Here is a 26,804-nt window from a genome sequence, read left to right on the forward strand (position 1 = left end):
TCACATGTTCTACCAACTGAGCCAGCCAGGTGATGACCCTATCAGATCTCATTTTTAACCCAAACGGAACTGCTTGCCCGGTCGCTCACCTGTGCTATCTGCCAGGTATGACTTGGAATGACTTTTATTTCTAAATATTTAGTTAGCTCTTTTACACTTCTAAAAATAAAGATCTGTCAACAAAACAGCCTATATGATAGGTTCTAAATATATGGCTGAAAGAAAAATACCAAAAACATTTTGAGCATTTTGTAGCATTGTTGGAAGAATGCTCCAACAATGTTCCCGGGGGCAACTTGGAAGGGGCAGGCTTGCTCTCAGCTGGTGCAGCTCTGATGTACTTGTTAAACAGCCAGTGTTGTTATTTTATTTATTTATTTATTTATTTATTTGGTTTTGATCACTCTTGAGTATCTAATTGCTGATTTGGTCAGATGCAGAGAACCAGATCCCAGGCCTGGAGAAGCAGACAAATCTCAGGTCATGCAGAGAACAAGCTTATATGACATGCTCTAGGGACTCTTACTGAAAATACAGGGGGAGTTCAGTCCAGCTCATGGATCTTTGCCCACCACATCCCAGCAGTCCTCCCTCCCATCCAGCCGCGGTTCTGAAGATATCCCCCTGCTCAGTGGCCAGGCCATGGAAACCCTAGGAGGGAGCTTGTATTCTCTCCTAATTAGCCCATTGCAGAGCAAAATGCTACTTCCTTTTCCTCCCAGCAGCCAATAGCAATCTATCTGACAGCATGATAGAAACTAGCAGTTGAGCCAACCCTGCTCAGTGATCAAGCCAACTGCTTTCATTGGGGTTTCTCTCCAAAGCATTTGTTCCTGGATCCTGGATCATGGTTCACTCCCAAAGAGTTCCTGAACTCAATGCAAATCAGTATCATCAAGTCACACCATTTAAATAGCTACATAAGAAAGAGCTGTCCAGTGTCACTACTGTACTATTCTACTAAGAGCTGCTTGTTCTCAGTATAAAAGGCACATAGTGGTCATTTCCTGTAACAAACATTTAAAAAATAATAATAATAAAAACATTCTGCCTAAGAGGCAGAGGCCTAAGAATATTACATATATAAGAAACTATATAGGAATTTAGCTCTTTCTTTCTGAGGTGCAGACACCATTAAAGTTAAATTGGAGAAGAAAAAGAAACGCCATTCTAGTTTGGAAACAAAGGGGAGTTCCTACATAAGTTCTAGAAACCAGTATTTTCATGGCTAAGTCAAAAATGTTTTCTTAGGAATACAGGAAACAAAGAAAAAGCTGATATAGTATAAAGAGATGTAATGTTACATATTGCCACACATGAAAACACTTCACATTTTTGTTTTAAAAGCAAGTCAAATTCTCCATTTAGATGTGGGCTACAAGGATTTGTTCTTGATGAAGTCCTGAACTTGGTAAAATTTCCAGCCTGAATAAAGCAGCTTTTTGTAACTCTCATTTCTACATCAGAACTAGCTACAGAGACGGTGGCTAAAGGAACTGTTTATATTCAAATTTCAATATATACAAGACCTCAAAAAGGTACCATTCACAAGGGATGAAGAAGTGTTTGGAGTATAATAAAACAGGTGAAAACTCTTTTTAGAATTTGTGAAGAGGAGCGCCTGGGTGGCTCAGTGGGTTAAAGCCTCTGCCTTCAGCTCGGGTCATGATCCCAGGGTCCTGGGATCTAGTCCCGCATCGGGCTCTCTGCTCATCAGGGAGCCTGCTTCCTCCTTTCTCTCTGCTGCCTCTCTGCCTACTTGTGATCTCTGTCTGTCAAATAAATAAATAAAATCTTTAAAAAAAAAGAATTTGTGAAGAGAGGGCACAGATTCCAGAAAAATCATTTAATTCACAGTCTCTCTCAATCAGGAATAACACAACAAGAGTTCTCTAAGCTCTCAAAGCCAGAGCTTGAACCTTTATGGTTTCTTAAAACAGAAGATTCTGGAATTCCATGAAATCGCTGAGTGATTAGTTCAGGAAAATAAATAAATAAATAAATAAATAAAACAAAACAGAAAACCTGTGAGGGAAGTCAGCTACCAGAATTTCTTGCCTAGCAGTTTCATGAAGAGGAGTTATGAAACACTATAAGGACACTTGGCTCTAAGTGGACAGAAAACCAAGGCCAAAAGGCCCAAATACCCAACCTAGGGATAAAGTGTTGGTGCTGTTCCATAAGGCTTCTGACTCCAAAAGAAAGATTTCAGTTAACTTGAAGGAGGCATTCTAATAAAGCCTGGGGATAAAATCAGACTTACATGACATAGAGATTAATGGTTCTTATGGATTATTAAGGGACTCCATTTTATATAGGTATTGGTTTTCTGTGCAAATTGCTCTTTGGGTGACTGAGAGACTCTTCGGTATTTGTGATCAGTAGTTTTAATGAAGACTCCTGTTCTTGTCAAAGAGGAAACTGAGTTGGAAAAGTAATCCCACTTATAAGATTGATGATTCTGGCCAAAACACAAAACCCAAGCTATCTATCCCTGTGATGGCAGTCAAACCACTTACTTGCCTTGACACTTAAGTAAGAATACACTTGTCTGTAAAGACAATAAATTCTGAAGACATCAGATGGCCAAGAGACGCATGAAAAATGCCCACTATCACTCATCATCAGGGAAATGCAAATCAAAACCACAATGTGTTATCTCCTCACACCTGTTAGAATGGCTATCATCAAAAAGACAAGAGACACCAACTGTTGGGAAGGAGGAGGAGAAAACGGAGCCCTTGTGCACTACTGGTGGGAATGTAAACTGGTGCAGCTACTGTGGAAAACAGTACAGAGGTTCTTCAAAAAAATTAAAATAGAACTATCGTGTGACCTAGCAATTCTATTTCTAGGCATCTATCCAAAGGAAACAAAATCACTCTCTTAAAGAGATACATGAACCTCTGTGCTCATTATGCAAAATAGTCAAGATATGGAAACTACTTAGGTGTCTACCAACAGATGAATGACTAAAGATGTGGTATACATATACAATGGAATATTACTTGGCCATGAAAAAGAAAGACATGTGCCATTTGCAACAACTTAGATGAACCCTGTGAAGGGCATTATGCTAAGTAAAGTTAAGTTAGAAAAAGACAAATACTGTATGATACTGCTTATATGTGAAATTTTAAAAAGCCAAATTAAGGGCACCTGGGTGGTACAGATGGCTAAGTATCTGACTCTTGGTTTTGGCTAAAGTTGTGATCTCAGGGTCATGAGATCAAGCCCTGCATCAGGCTCTGTACTCAGTGCGCAGAATCTGCTCAGGACTCTCTCTCTCTCCATCTACCCCTTCCCCCTCTAAAATAAATAAATCAATCTTTTTTTTTTTTTTTTAAGCTAAACTTAGAAAAACAGAGTGTAATTATCAGGGGCTGGGGCAGGGGCAAATGGGGAACTTTTGCCAAAGGGTATGAATTTCTAGTTATAACAAGGTCTGGAGATCTAATGTAGAGCATGGTGATTATAACTAATAACACTGTAACATACTTTCTAAAAGATTTATTTATCTGTCTGAGAGAGAGAGAGAGAGCTTGCATTTGAGGGCAGAGAGTCTTAAGCAGACTCTGTGCTGAGCATGGAGCCCTTTGAGGGGGCTCAATCCCATGACCCCAAGATACAATCTGAGCTGAAACCAAGACTGGACACTTAAAGGCCTGTACTACCCAGGCACCCAACACTATGACATATATCTGAATGCTGCTGAAAGTAAATCTTAAATATTCTGACCACAAAAAAGAAATGGCAATTCTATAACAAGATAGAGATGTTAGCTAATGCTATGGTAGAAATCAGTTTGGAATATATAAGTGTATCAAATCAGCAGGTTGTATACCTCAAATTTACACAATGTTATATGTCAATTATATATCAATAAAGCTGTAAAAAAAAAATATTTTAACATAAAAACAAAGGGGGGAACCTGGGTGGCTCAGTTGGTTGAGCATCCAAAGCCCGGTTTCAGCTTGGGTCATGATCCCAGGGTCGTGGGATCAGGCCCCAAGTCAGGATCCATACTCAGTGGGAAGTCTGGCTAAGATTCTCTCCCTCTCCCTTGATTCACTGGTGCTCTCCCTTCCTCTCTCTCAAATACATAAATAATCTTTAAAATAAAGACAACAAATTGACAGGTATTAGAAGTATTGAAGGATAAAGTAGGAAGACATACCAAGCAACTTGGTGTAACAGTAATTTAAAATAGTTCTCTGTTGAAAGCTGGACACACACAGCCATTCCAGCTGACTCTGGTTATTTGCCTATCAAACTCTTAGCTATAATATGAACACTAAATGGAATTGCAGATCATAAAAACTTACTAAAGTGGCACAAAGAATTACAAGGTTATAAATATGTTGTTGAAGAACACTAGAAAGTAGTGGTACTAAGTAAAGAGAAGTAGAGAAAATAATTTGAACTTTTTGTCTTATACATAGAGGTTCTTTACCATCTGACCAAAAAAGCATTACTAGATATGACCAAGGCGGGGGGGCGGAGGGTCGGTATATGCAATAGATCTGATACACTGGTTCACAATGAGAATTCCAGACTTCTCTAGTTGCCTGGAGCACAGTAATATGATTTTCCAGCACATTAGGGAAGCAAAAGTAGAACCAGAAAGTCTATGTACTGGCTGGATTTTGTTAATGTCACTTAAAATGGAGGAAAAAATCCTAGCAAGATACCAAATAGAGTGCAGCAGATGGTAAACAAATATTATGAAGCAATCTTCACAAAATCTGCAGTGTGTCACAAATATACAAAATGGCAGAGTTTGGGAAAAGAGAATCATAACAGGCCATATGTTGTTAGCAATTTTATTTGAAGCAACATGCAATCCAAAAGAGAAACCAAGAGGAGGAACATAAAGGCCCAATAGAGGAGAGGCAGCCTCAGGTAAGGGGCGGTCAGAATGGCAAGCACAGAGCCTATCAAGGTAAACAGCAGGCAACCTGGCAGACGCCACGGAGCTCTCAGCCACAGAGCACCCACTGCAGTGACAGGGCTCAAATGGGCTTTCAGGAGAAACAACCCAGCTTCTGCAAAGAGCAACAGAAAGTTAAGGCAATATATTATATGTCATTTGTCACACTCCTTCAGTGCTAGGCGAGTCAATTAGAACTTCAGCAAAGGCATTTTCCCAAGACAAGAGGAAAGAAATGCAAACACAACTGTGGAGGTTAGAAAAGACATTCAACAAGAAATTATCAGAAAGGTTGTCAAGTTTATAGAGCCTTTCTCAGGTATGACATCTAAGATGTGGACAGGACCAGAAGTCTCAGTTTCTATGGCCAAATCTTCTCGGCCATGAATTTTAATTTTGCTCCGTGTCCCTGCCTCCTGTTTCCTTCTTCACTTCTTTGCTCCCTTCTTCTCTCCAACAAATATGTCAATGGCCACTATAGCAGCCTTGCCCTCCTGAAGCTTACACTCCAGCTGAGACAGACTGAAGGGGATGAGGAGGTGAGCAGCACAGGTATCTGGGGAAAGGTGTTCCAGGCAGAAGGAAGAGCCAATGCAAAGGCTTTGGAGTAGAATACTTGATATGTTCAAGAGACTGAGAGAAAGGCAGAGTAGCTAGCACAACATGAGAGCTGGGAGAGAAAGAGAGGAGTTCAGAGAAGCAGCGCTGTGACAGAATTGGGGGCAGATGAGAAAAGGCAAGACCTCAGAGGGCATTTTAAGGACTTGGCTTTTACTCCTGAGTAAGATGGAAACTGGAGGGTGCTGAGTGTTGTGATCTCACTTACAAAGGATCACTGGCTGCTACGTGCAGAACAGGCTGTTTGGAGGCAAAAGCAGAAACAGGGAGACCAGTTAGGAGAAACCACTGTCCTAGGCCAGGTGAGAGATGATGGTGGTCTAAACAAAGCTGACATACTGAGCAGTCATCATATGCGGGATATATTTTAAAGCCAGAGCTAATGGGATTTTCTGATGGATGAGATATAGGGTTTGAAGGCTTGTCCTTCAATCCTTCAACTATCCATCCACTGCACTCCAGAAACATACTGAGTGCCTACTATATGCCAGGTACTATGATAGGGTTTCTAGAGACTCAACAATGGCAGTATTGTCTAGCGTCTTCAAGGAGCAACTAGCCTGGTACTTGAATGAGGATTGAACTTCTTAATTTGCATGCAAAATAACAAGACTACTAATAAAGCTACTATTCTCCTAAGATTAAAAGGGATTTGGACTTTGTACATGGATGATACTGCAAACCAAAATTTGAATAAATTAAAACTCTCTTCAAATAGTCTCAGTATCAGCATAATTAACTCTTAACCTGTTAAATAATTTTTAGACTGTGTACTATTGTGAGTTACAATTTTTTTTTAAGATTTTATTTATTTATTTGACACACAGAGACAGATCACAAGTAGGCAGAGAGGCAGGCAGAGAGAGAGGACGAAGCAGGCTCCCTGCTGAGCAGAGCCCAATGCGGGGCTCGTTCCCAGGACCCTGGGATCATGACCTGAGCTGAAGGCAGAGGCTTTAACCACCTGAGCCACCCAGGCACCCTGTGAGTTACAATTTTTTATTAAACTACTTAGTTTTACTTATAAGCAACCACTTATCTTTTACACACTACAGTTTAAGAAAATGAAATTTCATTTTTTCCAAATAATTTGATTTCCAAATATTTTATAATTAAGGCTTTTCTCCAAAGCAAAAAGGGGTTCTCACCCAACTATTCTTAATGACACTACCTTTGCTGTTTGGACATGAAGGGTATATCCTACAGGTATTTCTCCAGTAATCAGCTATAGTGATTTTCTATGCTGTAAGAATTTAAAATTTATGGGCTCCTGGGTGGCTCAATCAGTTAAGCATCTGCCTTCAACTCAGGTCATGATCTCAGGGTCCTGGGATCGAGCCCCACATCTCGCTCCCTGCTCAGCAGGGAACCTGCTTCTTCCTCTCCCTCTGCCTGCCGTTCCCCCTGCTTATGCTCTCTCCGTCAAATAAATAAATAAAATCTAAAAAAAAAAAAAAGAATTGATGACTTAAATAATTTGCAATTTTGCTTTAAATGGTCATATTATGCCAAATTTAAAATGATGAACTGGGGGCACCTATCTGGCTCAGTTGGTGGATTGTGCAACTCTTGATCTTGGGGTTATGAGTTCAAGCCCCAGGTTGGGTGTAAAGAGTACTTAAAAATAAAATTTAAAAAAAAAATGATGAGCTGGTTTTAAAATTTCCTCCCAAAATAATCTTCCAGAAATTCATAAAACAACTAAAATGAGAAGTGTAAAATGATCATGATTGAAGAAAGATAAAGATAAGATAAAGATAAAATAAAGATTTATCCTACAACCATATCTTACGAACCAAAACTCAGAGGCACAGCTTGACAAGTGTAAAGATACTTATGAAAGCTATAGACCAAAACACGTGAAGTTGGAGTACCATGGGAAAGTGGGGCCACATGGTATTTATAGAGGTAAATCAGCACTTGTCTACACAGACTCACAATGCATCTTTCAAGTCACCAGTAAGAATTTACCACCCAGTGCCACCAGCCCAAGAGTCACTTTGCTGCAGTCACCTATGAGATAATCCAAGGAGAGGAGCCCATGTAACACATCCAGGAAACTCATTAGTGGGCACAGCTGATTTGTATCGCCTCGTGTGTTAGTGCACTCATTAATCTGTTAATGAAACTGTGGAAATCAGCAGGGCTCTCTGGGCCTATATGAATGTCAAGCTCCTACAGCATATGTAGGGCCCACACATGCAAACATACAGGCCTTTTATGATAATGGAATTTAGCTTTGTCTCAGGAGTGTTCTCACATCTGGGAAAAGACAAATTATTCAATAACTGGTATGGAGTCAGCTGTCTAAGTGCTTGAATAAAGTTGGATTCCCCACCTGACTCCTCCTTTCATCAAAACAGACTGGAGATGATACAAAAATGTAAAATCTTTGGACATTTGTATTAAAAATGCAGGCTCTTTTCAGGGGGAAAAAACCCACATTAATACACATATGAATGTATGTTTTTATATACATAGCTAATATGTGTGTGCTTAACCCTATTAAAGTACAGCAAAAAAAAATACAGATGAATGTTTTTTCAATATCTGGAATGCAGAAGATCTTCCTAAGAATGACATAAATGCAGAAATCACAAAGGGCAATATGAAAAATCTGACCATGTAAAAACTTCAACCTTCTCCGTGGAAAAAAAAGAAGAGGGGGAAAAGACCAAAGCAAATTGAAAAGAAAGCAGTAAATAGACAAAAATAGCTCTAACATGTAAGACAAAGCCCCAATTTTCTCAATATTGGAAAGCCCTTAAACCAGTTCAAAACCTACAATCTATAAGAAAAATGGGCAAAGGTGACAAAATGGTTCACAGAAATGAAATATGTATGACTGAAAGAGCAGTGAAAAGATACTGAAGCTCACTTATAACTGATACAAAATAAAACAACACCATAGTAATCTCCTCTGCCCTTCAAACTGACATTGACTAGGAAGTTCGCTCATAAAAAATATACCCAGATTTGGGGAGGGTAGGGAGAAATGGGCATTCTCAAACATTGTTGGTGGGACTGTAAATTGGTTCTACCCTTAGAGAGCAACATGGTAATAGCTATTAAAATGTAAAACAGGGGTACTCTTTGTCTCAGTAGTTCCAACTCCTGGGAATTGATCCTACAAATATATTTCTACAATGTGGAAAGATATAAGGCAATTTTGCTTTGACTGCAGCATTTTTTCTAATACTAAAAAACTGCTAACAACTTAAGATTGGTCTATCAGTTGGTCAAATAAATTAAGCCACAGCCATAAAATTAGGCATAATGTAGTCATCTGAAAGACTGAAGTTGATTTGCGCACGTTGATGTTTGAAAGAGGTCCTATAGACACCCTAAGTGGGGGCAGGGGAAATTAGTTGCCGTATAGTGTGTGTTACATCCAGAGAAAACTTCATAAGGAAAAGGAAGAAAGTGTTAAATGGTGAACTGGGGAAATGGGGACTCTTAGTTTTCCTTTCATTTTTACACTGTTTAAACACTTTTTTTTTAAATCATCTATATCTTCTTAATTAAAAAAGAAATCAAACACTAGACATTGGAAAGTATTGTTATTTGCACTCTAATTATAAGGCGAAAGGGCCTAAAAGGGCTAAGATGAAAAAGGTTTAGGGCCATCGGTCTAAGAGGTAAATTCAGCACAAATGGGTCTGCCTCCCCTCTTCCAGCCTAACTCCCCTCAAAAACACTATCCCCAGGAACAGAAACAGGAAAGAAGAGAGTGACTGTAGATCCCCCGCCCCCTTAGGTCAGAGGGCCTAGTCAAGTGTGGGAATCTGAATTTGGGGCCTGACTGGTCCACCACCAATTTATATCCCTTGCCTAAGCAACAGCACAAATAATCCAAAAACAGCAAACGATTTACTTGGCTTTAGGTCACATTAATTTTAAAATTATCATCTGAATATGGACACACAACATTCCATTTTATTCAACAAGGGTGTTCCCACAAGGCACTAAGCTAAGCACTAAGAACAAGAGTGAAATAAAACATGGTACCTGTCAAGTCATTCAAAATCTAGTCAGGAAGGAAAATCCGAACACAGCTCATGGGAAGGTGGGCCCAATGGGTTACCTGCTCTAGCAAAGGTGGGGAGAGATTAACCCCATCTGAGTGGGGTCAGAGACTAAGCCAATAGACGGCACTTCTCAGAAATGAAGAATCTGTAGGATTACCTTCCCCACTCCTTTCCACTTATCAACTCATTTCCTTGATAAATTTGACAACACCGTTTCTCTTGTTGCTTAATTCATCATTATATACAATACCATTTCTTGCAAAAGAAATCAACTTGTGTTACATATACTTTTCAATATTAAACATATTACCATAAAGACATCTTTGGTCAAAGTTTTATTTATCTGGGAGTTGTTCCATCATAGCTATATACCACTGACATAGCTCCAAAATGTCAGCAAATCAGCCTACAAACTACATCTTTCCAAGTATTTCCTCTACATAGACTCCACTTATTAGTTCAGATCTTTGGGTCAGAACACAAGGTCATCCTAGAGCAATCATGAAAAGAGCCAGGCTAGGATTTTAACCTAGGCTAAAGAAACAAAGGACAGTTACTATTTTATCTATGTTTCAGGGTTTTGTTTTTGCCTAGAACTGGTCAAGACACAGACGGGTACAGAGCTGTTACCCTCCTTTCAGTAAAGAAGAAGCAACATCTCTAAGAACTTAAACGTAGAAATTTAAATATTTTTTCTCTTAATGTTAAATATACTTTTCAGTATTAATTATATTACCCTAAATATTTCTTTGATTAAAGCTTTATTTTTTCAAGAGTTGTTCCATAAGCCATGTAAACTTCCAAGTCATATAAACCCATAAGTCATGTAAACAATACTTAACACACTTCTTTTCTGCTACACTTATGAACAATCAGAGTAAGGGACTTCAAGAAAGATTACAACACACAGAACAACTATCAAAAGTGGCTGAGAGTGTATATATGCTCTGGAGTCCACATGAGAAAGTTCACCTCACCACTCAACATGTGAGCAAGCTACTTAGCGGAGATGCCTTTTCCTCAACTAAAATGGAGCTAATAACAACATGAGACTCTTAATCATAGGAAATAAACTGAGGGCTGCTGGAGAGGAGGGAGGCAGGGGAACGGGATAACTGGGTGACAGGCATGACGGAGGGCACTGGATGGAATGAGCACTGGGTGTTCCATACAACTGACATATCACTGAACTCTATCTCTAAAACTAGTAAGACTCTATATGTTAACTAACTTAATTTAAATAAAATAAAACTAAATTAAAAAAAATAAAAACTAGTCCTTCAAAGTACTTCATGGGGATCTTGTGAAGGTTAAATTAAATGAGATAACCATGGAATGTTCTTAGCACAGCACCTGGCAACAGGGACAGATGTTTACTATCAGCCTGTCCATGAAACCCTTGGCGCCACCAGAGACTTATTAAAAAGGGTCTGGGGCGCCTGGGCGGCTCAGTGGGTTAAGCCGCTGCCTTCGGCTCAGGTCATGATCTCAGGGTCTTGGGATCGAGTCCCGCATCGGGCTCTCTGCTCAGCAGGGAGCCTGCTTCCTCCTCTCTCTCTGCCTGCCTCTCTGCCTACTTGTGATCTCTCTCTGTCAAATAAATAATAAATAAAATCTTTAATAAAAAAAAAAAAAGGGTCTGAAAAGCTTGCAACACTAATATGGACTTCAGATACATGTACCATTTTTCAACAGTAAATAGAGTCCAGGGTGGTTAATAAAATACTGATTATTTTAAGAGTTCTACACAAGTGACTTTTAAATACACGGAATGATGGTTGAAAATATTCAAATAATAAAGAAATACAGAAAGGAAAAAGTGTGCTCATTTGGCCAACCATTCCCCATTCTAACCCTCAAGTCCACGCTCCAGGGGAAACCACTGCAAGGCACTGTGGGCGGACGCTCTTCAGATCCTTGTCTCTCAATACAGACAAGAAGCAGGGAGGTGGAGGGATTAGCTATTTTACCAAATGGGCTCATACCATAACATACTATTTGTTTATTCAACAAAATATCGTGGAAATTTTTTCAGGCTAATGCATAAAATCCTAACTCATTCTCTTTAGCTGCTGTTCAGTTGGTTGCTGCTTCAGATAATGGGTAACTTATTAATCCACTATTCTAGGCATTTAGCTTTCCTCTAATTTTCTCCTTAAAAATAATCACACAGGGGCACCTAGGTGGCTCAGTGAGTTAAGCCTCTGCCTTCGGCTTGGGTCATGATTCCAGGGTCCTGGGATGGAGCCCTGCATCAGGCTCTCTGCTCAGCAGGGAGCCTGCTTCCTCCTCTCTCTCTGCCTGCCTCTCTGCCTACTTGTGATTTCTGTCTGTCAAATACAAAAATAAAATCTTTTTAAAAATTTTTTTAAAAAATTGCACAAGGATAGTTTGTTTGAAGGGTATTCAACACAGGGGCAAGTATTTCTGCTGAACAGCTTCCTAGATGTGAAGCTGCTGAAACCAAGGTTTTGCTCATTTTATATTTCGGTAGTAAGTACCGAAAGAGAGGACACTATACTCACTGTCATTAGCCATCTGCTAAAAACCAAGAACAACAAGTATGCCATAATATGGAGAAATCATACATCTTCTCACGGAGAAGTGGCCCTCACCTTCAAAAGAAAAGATGGGAACCACAGCTAAAAATCCTACCGTATCCCTCTCTACACCAGAGCCCCTTTCCATAAACTAAACTCTCATCTAACACCCCAGAATCTAACACCCCCTGCAATGACCTGGCTCATGTCAAAACTAGTTTTCTAATCCACCCTGCCCTTCCCAATCCTCCAAGCCAACTGTGGGGCGGGGATGGGTAGTAAGGTAGAGGGATTCAAGATCTGAAGGGCTCCTGTCATCATTTACCAGCCAGGCCAAGCCCCACTGAAACAGAATCATTCCAAGCAATGCTCACCTAAAAGCTCTATTCTGTTGCTGTTTTAAAGCAGCAATGGATTACAATCTTAATCAAGAATCACTGGCCTACAGGTAGTTTACACGTTTCATTTTATCCCACAATATTATTACAGTGAGGAGCAAGAGCAGATAAAGGTCATGTTGGTAATTAAAGCTATATTATAGAAATATGCACACCCAAGATATGATTAAATAAGAAAATATTACTCAGTTCAGTATCATCATTAAACTTGCATTAATTTATAAATATTTAAATGTACCATATGATGATCATAAATAATCGGTTTTTGTCAGTTTCTAAAGTCATGCAACCCATAAACCCTTTGAAAAATTACTGCAGAAAGAAACAGTCAAGAAAGTATACGAGCCAGACTTACATTCAAATGCTGTGGTTGTTGCTTCAGGCAGAACCTGGCCTATCACATCCTAAACAAAGAAAGAATAAAGAAACACAATTAGCCATCTTCTTTATTGCTAACATGTGGCAAATCCTAGAGGAAATATGAGAACCTGAAAAAGATTTTTGAAATGTTGGCATAAACAATAAAAACATTAGTTCACAATCACACTTAGCCCAGCAATATAAGCCCAGAGTTTACATCTCTATTTAAGGGTGGGTTGGGGGGAGGCAGTTCTTTACCAAATCTACTCTGTATTAATATCATAATCTTTCACGCTTGATTCTACAGCGTATACACACTATTTGTGCATTTAAAACTGTGCACACACAGTTTGTTCTTGGAAAGCTGTGGAATATACTACCAATAGAAAGGTGTTTAGGAGTCAGACTAGCCTGGGTTTGAATCTCAGCTCTGTACTCAACTAGCTGTGTGACTGCTAACAAATAACTTAACCTCTCTGAGTCTCTATTTGATTATCTTCCAATATGGGTCTAGTAATACTCACAGGGGTAATGCAAGAATTAACTTAAATAATAAACATGTTAAAGTAGCGCACTGAAGACAACAAATGTAGTTTCTGATATGTAACTAGCAACCTCTCGCCTCGTATTCATTGTGCAAAGAATTAAGAAAAATAAGTTTCCGTGATGTATTATTCCAATGATGATATTAACCTATAACGCCACATGTGATACAAACAATTTTTATCAACCTATACTCTTACGCACTGGAAAACATACATTTAATGACACCGGAATAGAGTGAATCTAGTCTACAAAAATATTTTGTCTAAGGTACATAATCTGATGTCAATGTTTAAATGAACGCATAAAGCTGCAATCTTGAAAATCAGTCTACAGAGACAGCTTAGTTAAAGAGGCATGGAACATCTTCAAGAAATAGCCAGTTCTGGGAAAAGTGACCCTCCATTACGTCCAGCCTAACCCCAATGGTCAGCAAACCTCACCGCTCTTGGGGAGCCCTGCCACAACGTCCCTCCTGGGCTCTGCCAGGAACTGGCACCAGGCAGCTGGCTGACAAAACCGCCTGCAGTAGTTCTCAGCAGGGAGCCCACAGCCCTTCCAAGCGGGGCACTGAGCAGAGTGGCGGCTGCAACTTCCTTCTAAAGGCAGTTCTTCAGAAGCTTTTGCTGCAGTGGAAATTTGCATAATAGCCTCGCCTCTACGGTGCCTTTTTTTTCCCTGAAAAATAAATCTGTGCATATAAAATTGATCAAAGAGAACTATCTGAGGCAGTCCTCGCTCATTAGAGCAAAAGGAGATGAATTTTTTTTCCTTCTGCCTCTAGTCTTAGCCAATGAAACATCAACGCTGAGGAAGTATTTCTAAAAAATATTAGTGTTAAAGAGAGTCTGCACACTTATAGGTAGAAAGTATTTATTGATGAGTAAATGGAAACTGTAGAGCAAGTATGGGATAAAGATTACAGGCAGCTAGCATAAAGCTTGAGTATGTGGACCAGAGCCAAAGTGGCTGGACCGTGGCTCTGCCATTCACTAACAGACTGACTGAGTCTCTCTGTGCCTCCCTTTTCTTCTGTGTAAACTGAGATTGTAATTGTACATACCTCACGGACTAAATGAGTTCATATCTATAAATGCTTAGAAGAGTGTCTAGCACAGGGGAAGTGCTACATGAGTGTCTGTTAAATATAACAAGTCACTATTACTGGAACGTTACAAAACCTACCTCACAACGAAACCCTAAATTTCAGCACCCAAGGACTGGTGGACGGTCACTCATTCACTTACATCCTCCTTCCACAGCATTTACTGAGGGCCTTTGCTAGCTGGTAGTGTCGTTAAACACAAGCTGGGGGACTCCACCCCTTATGCTCCAAGTTGAGGTTACCTCTGGTTACTTCAAGGGAACTCTGATCATCTCAATCTGGAGACGTGAATGCAATAGTAACAGCAGACTAATTCAGGATACTTTCTACTTATGAATAGCAGAGCCCATCGAACAGCAAATTTCTAATAACTAGCTGAAAACCTCGCCTGGCAGCAATGGTGTCCTTTACCCATCAACATAAATAAGGAGCCCCACAGCTTTTACACCTAATGTGGGGAAAAGGAGAAAGAAAAAGCAAATTTGCTTGAGAGAATCATGAGAATCATGTGAACACAACCAACCACCTTGTTTTATTAAAGCAAATAAAGTGGGGCTTATGATGCCAAAGGGCTAAAAAGCTTCAAAATTAGGTAATACCTACTGGTCATTTCTAAGCAGGACTCATTTCAAAATTTTATGTATATTTTCCAGTTACATTTTAAGTTACTTATCCCCCCCCCCAAAAAAAACCCATCTTAAGTCTCAACATAACATTTACCTAAAGAAATTTTCAAAACTTAAGTTTAAATATCTTAATGTTGATCATTTTTCTTTTTTTTTTTTAAGATTTTATTTATTTATTTAACAGAGAGAGATCATAAGCAGGCAGAGAGAGAGGAGTAAGCAGGCTCCCTGCCCAGCAGAGAACCCAATGTGGGACACGATCCCAGGACCCTGAGATCATGACCTGAGCCAAAGGCAGAGGCTTAACCCCCTGAGCCACCCAGGCGTCCCTATGGTGATCATTTCTTTTTCTTTTTCTTTTTTTTTTTTTAAGATTTTCCATTTATTTATTTGACAGAGAGAAATCACAAGTAGGCAGAGAGGCAGGCAGAGAGAGAGAGGGAAGCAGGCTCCCTGCTGAGCAGAGAGTCCGATGCGGGACTCGATCCCAGGACCCTGAGATCATGACCTGAGCCAAAGGCAGAGGCTTAACCCACTGAGCCACCCAGGCGCCCCTGGTGATCATTTCTTGATCCTTTTCTTCTCTGTGCTTTTAATAAATCCATCAACTATGTGATGGATCAAAAATATAATTAAGCATCTACAACATGCCTGGACTAAAAAGATCACACAAACTGTAGGCTACAGAAGAGTAAGATTCAGGAAGATGCTGGTGTGGTCACAGAGATAAAGACAAACCTAAAAGAGTAACAAAACAGGGCACTCACAGTATGATAAGAGCCAAACAAAAGACATAAATAGTCAAATATTTGCTAACTCAGGAGGCAGGAAAAAAATCAAAGGTTCAATTTAGAGAAAAATTTCACAGATGAGGGGAAATCTGAACTGGGACTTAGGAGACAGGGTTCAAACAGCAAGAGGATTTAGAAAATCATTCTCTCCTCCCACTGCCTAGTTGTGATCTCCTGCACAATCTTACCAAAACTGGGGGCTGTCTCTACAAGAAACAGAACACAGAAAGCTGAAAAACAGATCACCAAATGTCTCTGCCCTTGGAGACCAATAGGCCTACTTCACACTGCAGCCAGCCCCTAATTATTCAGATGCAGGACAAAGCCCCAGAGAAGTGGCATGACTTCTCAAAGGTCTCCCAGCTGCTTGATGGAGCTGTGACAAGAGCCCTCAACCACAACCCCACGTCCAAAACATGCTCAGGTACAAATGACTCGGGGACCACGGGCTGCTTCTGGCTTCTGCAGCTGGTGCAGCCCAAAACAAGCTGTGTGGCTTTAGTATTTTCCCCCTCTGGGGTTCATGCTCCTTCATTTGAAAACTGGAGTAAAGCGTTACATTAGATAAAGGGGATGCTTCCAGATTTCACTGGGCTTTAAATTTTAAGGGTCTAAGCCAAAGATGCTGAGATATCTGTTGGTTTTTTGCCCATTTCTTGAGGAAGAGATAAGATGACCCTAGAGAAGAGATCACAGGTGTCCACCAGGATCTGGGCATGCAGTTCACAGAGCCTCTCTCAGGAGCACAAGAGAGAGCACAGCACACATTGCTAAGAGCCCTTCATCAAGCCTTCCTGAGAAAGCATGCTCCTCCTGGGCTTACCTGCACACACGCACGCATGAATGCACATGACACTCTGAGCTCTAGATGGTGGGACTGTTTGTGCAAAGTTTATTTTAAGGTCTGTCAGCCTGGAGCCAAGGAATCATTGAGAGATGCTTGAGAAGCAAAAGACTCAGGCCCTGTCCCTTATATATATATATTTTTAAAGATTTTATTAATTTATTTGACAGACAGAGATCACAAGTAGGCAGAGAGGCACACAGAGAGAGGGGGGAAGCAGACACCCTGCTGAGCAGAGAGCCCGATGCGGGACTCAATCCCAGGGCCCCGAGATCATGACCGGAGCCGAAGGCAGTGGCTCAACCCACTGAGCCACCCAGCCTGTCCCTTATATTTTAACAACAATACTTATAAAAGCACTTACTAAATTCCATATTGTTCTAAGTGCTTTATGTATATCAACTCCAGTAGTCCTTCTACTCTGTCAGATGGCCACTATTTTTATCCTTTGCCCTCCACTTTTTTTTTTTTTTTTTTTTTTAAACACATGAAGAACTGAGACACTTGCCCCAGGTGAGTCTGGTAAGGCTTGCAATTTAAACCCAGGGAATTTGGCCCAGAGTTTGGGTTTTTAAACATTGCACCATTCTATTTTTTTTAAGGTTATTTATTTATTTGATAGACAGAGATTACAAGTAGGCAGAGAGGCAGGCAGAAAGAAAGGGGGAAGCAGGATCCCCGCAGAGCAGAGAGCCCAGTGAGGCGCTCGATCCCAGGACTCCAGGATCATGACCTGAGCCGAAGGCAGAGACTTTAACCCACTGAGCCACCCAGGTGCCCCGCACCATTCTATTTTAAATAATACCTTCTGTTATTTCAAAAGAGGAAAGTGAAAGAAAGCTCACATCTTTCTAATCACAGGCACGATCTCACTTAATCTTTCCAAGTCTTGAGGATAGCAATCGTCCCTATTTTACAAGTAAGGAAACTGAGGCTAAAAGAGACAGTGACTTGGCTAGTTAGTGGGACTACATGTTTCTAGATTCAAACCCTAGTAGACTGGCCCACAAAACCATAACTGCACACATCTCCTTTGACACTCCCTTTGAAATATTTGAACAAATATTTTGGGATGCTAAAAAGCTCCAGAAACAGAGAGGAGACAGAAACATCCATCTCCTCCAGAAGTTTACCATTTTAGTGGAAGAGATAGACAAAACTGTGACAAAACCCGTGACCTTTGCTGGAACGAAGCTGTGCGAACACAGAGGATGGACACATAGCCAAGATTAAGGTAGAGGAAAAGTGAAGCTGGGCTCTGAACGACAGGTAGGAGTTGGCCAGCTGAAGAAAGGGGTGGAGTGCAGACAGCCTGGGCGAACTCAAGGTTAGATCTGTGTTCCTGGAGCACGTGATGCTCCCAGGGGTGTAGTGGAGATGGAGCTGGTCCAGGTAGGCCTAGAGGGCCTAGAGGACCATGCTAAAAAGTTTGGGCCTTGTCATAAGGGAGGAAATCTATAAACATGTGAGTGTGTGAATTCCAGAAGCAAAGAGAAGGCCAACATTTGGTGTACAAGACTGGAAGTTGCTGGCTCATACCAGCTTTGGGACTCCTGGCCCAGACACCTGAAAATCTGTGATGTTCTGGGTGGTCAGGAAATCCAGAATTCAAAATGTAGGGATAGGAATCAAATTTTGATTGAGTCACCAATGACTATGAAAAAAAAAAAAATCACATCAGAGATCTCCCTCCTCCCAGGAACCTCTGCTCCACCCCATCTTACCTTGCAGGTAAGCTGCACCATAGATCTGGTACCTGCCACATGTTTCTGGGTTAGGTTTGGCTTTTCATGCCTCAATTACTCAATATATAAAATGGGCACAGTGCACTCTGGCTATCTCAAATGTGTGCTAAAAGATGAGAAATGGCAGTGCAGCATGTGGAAAAAAATTACTAAGTAAGGAAATCTGAGTTGTGGTACTGACTCTCCCACTCACAAACAACACAGGAAAAGCCATTCTGCCTAACTACTCCCTAGTAACTATCTCAAAAAAGGTAAGAGGTTTCAAAAGGCTACTGCCAAGGTTACACTCTGTTCTCACAACCCATGACTTCCTTTGCAATCCATTCAAATATCGTGTAAGAGTAATGATACTGCATTGATTCCAAGACACACCCTTTCCCCCAATGTTAGCATCTCTGAAACTGGGCAAATACTCTCTTACGTGTAGCGGGTCAGTTTAACGGGCAGTATTTTTTTTCTGAGTGATACCTAAAATAGTATCTTAAAACCAATGACACCTTAGGTTTGCTGAAACATGGTAAATTCAAGCTGCCTAGTTTCCCTTTCCCCAGTAGTCACCAAGTTCAGGGAACTCAGTAGAAAGGCATGGCTGGAATCTGGCCAGGGACATTCCGAGAAACACTTGGGGAAAAAACTTCCAGACTCAGCTTTCTGCATCCACTTGGTTGCTTCTGTGTGTATGTCCCAGTCCAGGCTGTTGAGCTCCTTGAGGGCAGGGGTTCAATCTGATTCATCTCTATTTCCCCAGGGCCCAGCACAATTGCCAGATTTCAGTCCATGCAATTAATCAATGCCTGTCACTGAAGCAATAAAACTGCCCTCACAGGAGGCCAGCAATGCCCACCTGAATTCACTAGCTCGGGCCACCAGACTCAGATTCAGTGGTTAGGGCGCTATCTACCCCCACAAATCCCTGCGCCCTCCTCAATGAGATTTGAAGACTGAGATTACCACTCACCAGCACATCCCTGAAGAGTAACTGCGGCCCGGAGTGCACTGTCCAGTCCACCGCGCCACTATTTGGAATCTTGATACGAATCACCAGCACCTGGTTCTCCATGGCATGGAAGGGGCCAAGGGCCAGCCACAGCATTACAGGTTACAGGGGCTCACATCCTGGGGCAGGAGGTACCCACTGGATCCAGATTAAGCAAGAGCTCCAAGAGGTGACAAGGGGAGCGAGGGAAAGAACACAGAGGGTCGTGGGCGGGGGAGTAGAGAGAAGGAGTGATCTGGAAGGAGCCTGCAGGGACCGAGCCAGACCCAGGCTGTCTGGGGTCGGGGGCTGCCTCCCTATGAGCGTGGACGGGGCAGGAGGCAGGGGCCCTTAGAACCTAGCGGAGATCAGAAGGTTCTGGATTGGAAAACTGGGCGAAACGGGATCGTGAAGCTCTCTGCCCTCTGTGTGGGTGTGAGGGCACGACCCCGTTTTAGGGAGGCAGAGCGGCAGGTGTCCACTCCTCCTTAGTGGAGAGTGGAGGGTCCCCGACTGGAAGGGACTCCGTCGGGGGCTGCTTGGAAGGAACCCCCAGGGCCCCCAGAGCACGCGAGAGCTGAGGGAGGGCCTTCCGCCAGAGGACGGGAGAGCGAGTCCTGTTCCCCACCCCGAGTCAGAGGGCGCCGTGCGCACGGGCTCAACCCGGGCCGCCGCAGGCCGAACGTTCCTGCTGCGGCGGTAGCGGTGGCGGCAGGAGGAGGAGGAGGAGCAGGAAGGCGCGGCGAGGGCACTGTTACTCCGGAACCAAAACGCGCGGCACCGGAACCCGGGAACGGGCGAGAGGGACCCGCCTCCCGCGGCGCCATGTTGGAAGAGGGCAGCTCCCGGCCAGCCCCGCCCCCACGACCCGGCGGGCTGGACGGAGGAGTGAGTGCGCGCAAAGTGCAGGGAGGAGGATGAGGGTCCTCAGGGCTTCCCCACGCGGAGACTTCTGTCGCCTTGTGTCCGGCCCCGGCGATCGAGTGAAGCTCCTTGCCTTTTCCGACCCTCGTTAATGGCACCAAATCAGCAAGAACTCAAAAAGTGGTTCTCTCTTTCTCTTCCTTCTTCCACGCCGCAGATGCAGAAGGTCATTTTCCTCTCACATTAGCAAAGAGTGTATGAATTCCTTTCTTTTAAACCCCACAATTACCCTGAAATAGCAAACAGCTCTCTGTACAAAAGCAACAGTTAAAAAAAAAAAAAAATCCGCCAAGAATTAAACTGTCAGGGATCAGCTGCAGGAGTGGCATCATGTCCTCTTAATAAGTCGTTGCTGAAAATAGTCTCGTCCATGTATTTTCAACTCGGTGGCAATGTTTAAGCAATCGGTGATATCTCAGGCAGTAGCAATAACCCTGGGTTGTTTTTAAATGCCTGTTCTCAGATTTTAAAGTGCACAATTGTGGTGATCTATGGTGCCTAAATAAAAGTTTGTTTACAAATTGCAACCTGTAGGTTGGTCCGTAATCGGCTAATGACGGTGCACATGCCGCTTTACTTTGGGTGCTGAATTGTATAAATTCAGTGGAAGAGGAGTGACATTTTCCCCCTAACGCTCAGATAGTTTATTCACTCGAGAGGACAAATAACTTAAATGTTGATTAATTTCAGTATAATACCAAAAATGTTGTGCGTATTTTTCTCTGCCTTTCTTTTATATTTAACTTGAAAGTACGTGTAGGAGATACATTCTCTCTTTTTAGTTATTGTAGATTAATAACTTAGGTAGAAATTCACTTAATCAGATGCTCCAGATATTCTGATATTCTGTAATTGCCCTTAGTCCCCTGAAAAGTAAACAGTGTGCAGAAGGCCCCTTGTACCTTTCATTGAAAGTTCATTTCCTGTTCTTTGAGAAAATAGACCATGAAACTAGAGATTTTCTATGAACCTATCATTTGTTAAACGGCTTTTTAATTCATAGTACTATGGGGGAAAACCAACTCAATTTGTACTTTGAATTTTTCTGGATAGGTATATACCCAGAAGTGTCAATGCTGGTCCTATAGTAATTCCCTTTTTAATGTTTTAAGGAACCACCATACTGTTTTCCACAATGACTGCACCATTTTACACTCCCACCAGCAGTGCACGAAGGTCCCAATACCTCCACATCTTCACCAACACTTGTTATTTTCTGTATTTTTGATGTTAGCTGTCCTTTTGGATGTTAGGTGGTATCTCCCTGGAGTTTCAATGTGCATTTCCCTAGTCATTAGAGATGCTGAGCATCTTCTCATATGCCTGTTGGCCACTTATATATCTTCTTTGGGGAACTATCTATTTAATTCATTTGCCCATTTTTTAAAAAAGATTTTTTAATTATTTATTTGACAGACAGTGATCACAAGTAGACAGAGAGGCAGGCAGAGAGAGAGGAGGAAGCAGGCTCCCTGCTGAGCAGAGAACCCGATTCGGGGCTCAATCCCAGAATCCTGAGATCATGACGTGAGCCAAAGGCAGAGGCTTAACCCACGGAGCCACCCAGGTGCCCCTCTTTGCCCATTAAAAAAAAAAAAAATTATTTATTTGTTTGAGAGAGAAAGATCATGAGTAGGAGGGACAGAGGGAAAGGGAGAGAGAATTTCAAGCAGAGTCTATGCTGAGTACTGAGCACAGAACCCAGCACAGGGCTCTGTCAAACAGCCCTGAGATCATGACCCCAGCCAAAACCAAGAGTTGGACACTTAACTACACCACCTGGGGTTCCCTCTTTGCCCAGTTTTAAAGCAGGTTATTTATGGTTGTTTTTGTAAAGTGATTTTTTTAAATGATGGTAATACATTTTGCTATTGTAAATCACAGAGGTTTTCTTTCATCTTTTACATTGCTCTCAATCTTGAATTCTTAACCTGACCGCTTCCTACCACTTCACAGCTGCTACCCCAGTCCAAACGTGCATCGCACATATCTGCTAACCTTTTGTTTCCACCTTTGCCACTACTCTATTCTCAATCCAGTTGCCCAGGTTAGATCAAGTCACTCCTTTGGTTAAAATTCTCTAGATGGCTTCCTAACTTGTGCAGGGTAAAAACTGAAGTCCCTACACATTCTGCTCCCTTTCTGGACCCTCAAACCTCATCTCCTACCACTCCCCTCATTCATACCAGTCTCCTCACCATTCCTTGAACACATCAGGCATTCCACCTCAGGGCCTTTGTATTTGCCATTCCCCCTGCGTGGATTGCTCTTAGCCCTGGTATCCAGGTGGCTCACTGCCTCACATTCTGCACATCTTTTTTGATCTTGGTGTTGTTTTATTACCAAGAACAGCTTTTTAAAAAAAATTTTTAGCTGACTCTGTGCTTGTGCCTTCAACACTTTCACAATGATTTTCTGCTCCTTGGTAAGGAAAGCAAGCTTGACCCTTTCTCGAACACTCTTAGCAGACATGGAAGCACCATAGACCCTGCTGACATGTTTTTCTCTTTTAGACAAGGAGAACTTTAGGTGTCACAATACGAAATCCTCAAAGTCAGCTTGGGCATATGCTACATAGATTTTGGTGCTTTCCCAACCTTGTTGTAAATGATTCTATTACCAGGGGTTCAGGACAGCCTACTTTTGTAGGAGGCTGTATTGTAGGACAGCCTGTGACAGTATGTCAAACACTGGACCATTCTGAATGCCTATAGACACCCTCCCCAGAAGAGCGCAGTCTGTAGGTCTCGACCTAAATGTCCCCTTCTAGCTGCAGCCTTCCTTTAGCACATACTGTGGAGATTACAAACCAGCCCCAAACCCACTCCACCCATAGATACAAGATCCTAGCACTGATCACTATCTAACATATCACGGGTTTCACTCATTTGTCTGTTTCTCCATAAATTATAAGGTAATGAGGGAGGGGAACTGTGTGTGTCTATATTCGCTGCCATGTCCCTAGCACTTAAAATAGTAGCTGGTACATAGTAGGCACTTTAATGACATCTGTTGAGTGAATGAAAGTATTTTGAAGGCAAGGTGAATTGCATAATAGGAATGCACCTTCCGTGTGCATTTCTTTGCTGTCTTAAACCTCACTTACTCCTTTGTTTTGCCACCATGACCATCATTACGGACTTCGAATGAACCACACATTTTATAGCAAATATTGATCCCCTCCTCTGCTTGAGAATTCCACTTATCTCCTTCAGGGCCTACTGTGGGCCAATTTGGGTTTAAAAGAATATGACATGGAGCGCCTTGGTGGCTCAGTCGGTTAAGCGTCCCACTCCTACTTTCAGCTCAGATCATCTCAGAGGCATGAGATCAAGCCCCATCCTGGGCTCAGTGCTGAGGGTGGAGGCTGCTGAAGATTCTCTCTCTCCCATTCCCCTCATGTGCACATGCACACGCTCTCGCTCTAAAAAATAAAAATAAATAAATAATAGAATATGATGAGAACAGAGGATGAAAACAGGAACTCTCCAGGGGAGAAACCTAGCAGAGACCATTCTAACCAAGTGATCAAGCTTAACATCCCAAGTAATAAGTCATGTTGGTATCATGTGCTCTCTAATAAGAGGCAGTCAGAAGGGCAATTGACCTCCATGGTCTTCCCCCAAAACTCAGACCCAACCTAATCATGAGAAACACATCAGACAAACCCAAATTGAGGGACATTCTATAAAGTACCTGACAAGCCCTTAAAACTGTCAAGTTTGGGGCACCTGGGTGGCTTAGTCAGTTGGGTGTCTGCCTTTGGCTCAGGTCATAATTCCTGAGACCCAGTATCGAGCCCCATGTCAGCCTCCCTAGTTGGTGGGGAGTCTCTTCTCCCTGTGACCCTCCCCCACCTCGTGCTCTCTCACTCTCTCTTTCTCTCAAATAAATAAATAAAATCCTTTTTAAAAAAACAACTCTCATGGCACCTGGGTGGCTCAGTGGGTTAAGCCTCTGCCTTCGGCTTAGGTTTTGATCTCAGGGTCCTGGGATCGAGCTCCACATCGGGCTCTCCGCTCTGCAGGGAGCCTGCTTCCCCCTCTCTCTGCCTGCCTCTGCCTACTTGTGATCTCTCTCTGTCAAATAAATAAATAAATACATAAACAAAAAAATAAATAAAATCTTAAAGAAAAACTATCAAAGTCATGAAACACACACACAAAAAAGTCACTGTCACAAACCTGAGAAAACTAAGAAGCCATGATGACTGGATTCCTCAGTGGAATCCAGAAACAGGAAAAGAACAATAATGAAAAACTAGTGTACTGTGCACTTCAGTTAGTAATAATACACAATGTTGACTTCTTTGACTTCTTAGTTTTAACAACTAAGTTTTATGTAAGGGGCTAACATTAGGGAAATCTACGTGAGGACATATAGGAACTCTGTAATACCTTTGCAATTTTTTTATAAATCTGAAATTATTTCACAGGTGCCTGGGTGGCTCAGTCAGTTAAGTGTCTGCCTTTGGCTTAGGTCGTGATCTCTGGGTCCTGGGATCAAGTCCTGCATTGGGCTCCCTGCTCAGAAGTTTTTAAACAGAAGAATGTAAAAAGGCATGAACAAAAATGAGCACAGATAAACCCCTAAAAGTGTGACAGGAAAGTCTACTCTATCCTGTTTCGGCAGGAAGAGAAAATAACAGTGGGAACAATTCCAGCACTCATGCAGGAGTGGAAATGACAGTTCAACAGATGTTTGTGGAGCACCACTATGTGCCAGGTACTATAGATTGTAGATACTCTAAATGAATTAATTTATTAACTTAAAATGTCATTAGTTGGAATTTCTACATAATACATTTTCCTTTACTTTTAAAAAAAGATCTTATTTATTTATTTGACAAAGAGAGAACATAAGCAGGGGCGGCAACAGAGGGAGAAGCAGACTCCCTGCTGAGCAGAGAGCCCGATGCAGAGCTGGATCCCAGGACTCTGAGATCATGACCTGAGCCAAAGGCAGATGCTTAACTGACTGAGCCACCCAGGCGCCCCTCCATATTCCTTTAGATAGAGTAGGCTAGTGTTCCTACAAATCATTTAAGCCGCATTACTTCTCTCTTTTTATTGTTTAAACATATCTATATTATTTTCTTTATATTGACAAACAAAATATATCTCACATTTTGTTTTTTAGTATACATAGAACAGTGTATGTTAATTCATTACATGTGAGGTATTTTAAAACTTGTTGCTTTTCCTGCAAATAATTCATATGATCTCCAGGTATGTATCCTTTTTTTGAAGCTCTTAAAGATGAAGACATGTTTTCTTTTTAGTCTTGAATATCACACATTCATTCCACAGAGTCTTCATTATATGATAAATACAGCAAATAAAAGATTAGTAAGATGTAGTTCTCATCCAGCTGTGTACAGAAACTGTTTTTTGGGGTTTTTTTTCATTATGGCTTGAATGGACCCCGTACGTAGATTCAGAACTATTAGGCTTTTTTGACAAGTAAAATTACTAAAATTTGCCTTCAGTGTGGTCAATGCAAAAGTGTATGGAAGATAAATGGATGACTGGTGATTTTTAAATGTAATCTAAAATTAGGTGACACTACTTAGATTTTTATTCCAACTTTAAAATTCTTGGTTCCTTCATTTTAGGTATTTGGAGATTTGAAAGCGTAAGAAACTACAATTTTGGCTTCATCTCACAGCAAGGAACTTAATATCATGCGTAAAGAAAGCTTATGAGATAATCTCCTATCTTTATGGATTTTCACTCACTTCTTAAACACATTCATTTTTTAAAGTAGAAATATCCACTTTTATTAAATGGAGTTAAACTTTAAAATTTTTTAAATCTATTTATTGGAATATTGATTTTCATTTTGTATTTTTTTATTCTTCCTTTAGGGTTTGGGTAGACAACTTTTTTAGGTCTGATTTTAAATTACGCACTTGTATGAAAATAGAGTAAAATGAATCACTTTGTGGTTAATAAATTCAATGTGCTGTTTACAGACAGATTGTTATAAAATTACTGATATATTCTAGCAGAAGCAGTAAAGGTTATGTCAAGCAACTACTAAAAAAATCATACTACGTAGTGTTAATGATGTTACCTTAACATTCCAGCTTCAGGGGCTGCATAATTGTTTCTGCCAACCCATAAATTTTTGAGTAACAACAAAATTATTGTGATTTTTCTTACTAAATAATTCATACATTACAAAGCATGTATGTAACAAGGTCCATGAATCACTAAAGCATATAATGATCATATATCTAATGACATATCTCTTTTCATAAGATGAATTCAAATAGATTTATGTATTTAGGTTAACTAAAAAATACTGAGTTTATAAGGTTCATAATTCTATCATCAACAACAATACAAAAACTTCAAATCCTCCCTAAGAAGTA

At 41.3% G+C, this 26,804-nt stretch overlaps 1 protein-coding gene and 1 long non-coding RNA gene across 10 annotated transcripts in view; one reads left to right on the forward strand and one right to left on the reverse strand.

The window, feature by feature from the left end:
- Positions 1 to 21,244, reverse strand: part of MAP2K5 (mitogen-activated protein kinase kinase 5) — a 260,586-nt gene extending 239,342 nt beyond the window's left edge. For all 9 annotated transcript variants that reach the window (XM_082737007.1, XM_082737004.1, XM_082737010.1 and 6 more), the window contains exons 1-2: positions 19,487 to 21,244; positions 12,870 to 12,918 (exon numbers count right to left, since the gene is read on the reverse strand). In XM_082737007.1, coding sequence (XP_082593133.1) covers positions 12,870 to 12,918; positions 19,487 to 19,621 — 184 coding nt within the window. In that variant the 5' untranslated portion in view covers positions 19,622 to 21,244. The remainder of the gene's footprint in view (positions 1 to 12,869; positions 12,919 to 19,486) is intronic.
- Positions 21,245 to 25,064: 3,820 nt separating this feature from the next.
- LOC309867886 lies at positions 25,065 to 26,405 on the forward strand. Its single transcript, XR_014313375.1, has 2 exons — positions 25,065 to 25,153; positions 26,043 to 26,405. It is a non-coding gene; the product is annotated as an uncharacterized lncRNA (long non-coding RNA).
- Positions 26,406 to 26,804: the final 399 nt, after the last annotated feature.

Source organism: Mustela nivalis (genome assembly GCF_964662115.1).
Source record: "Mustela nivalis genome assembly, chromosome: 6".
Lineage (NCBI taxonomy): Eukaryota > Metazoa > Chordata > Mammalia > Carnivora > Mustelidae > Mustela > Mustela nivalis.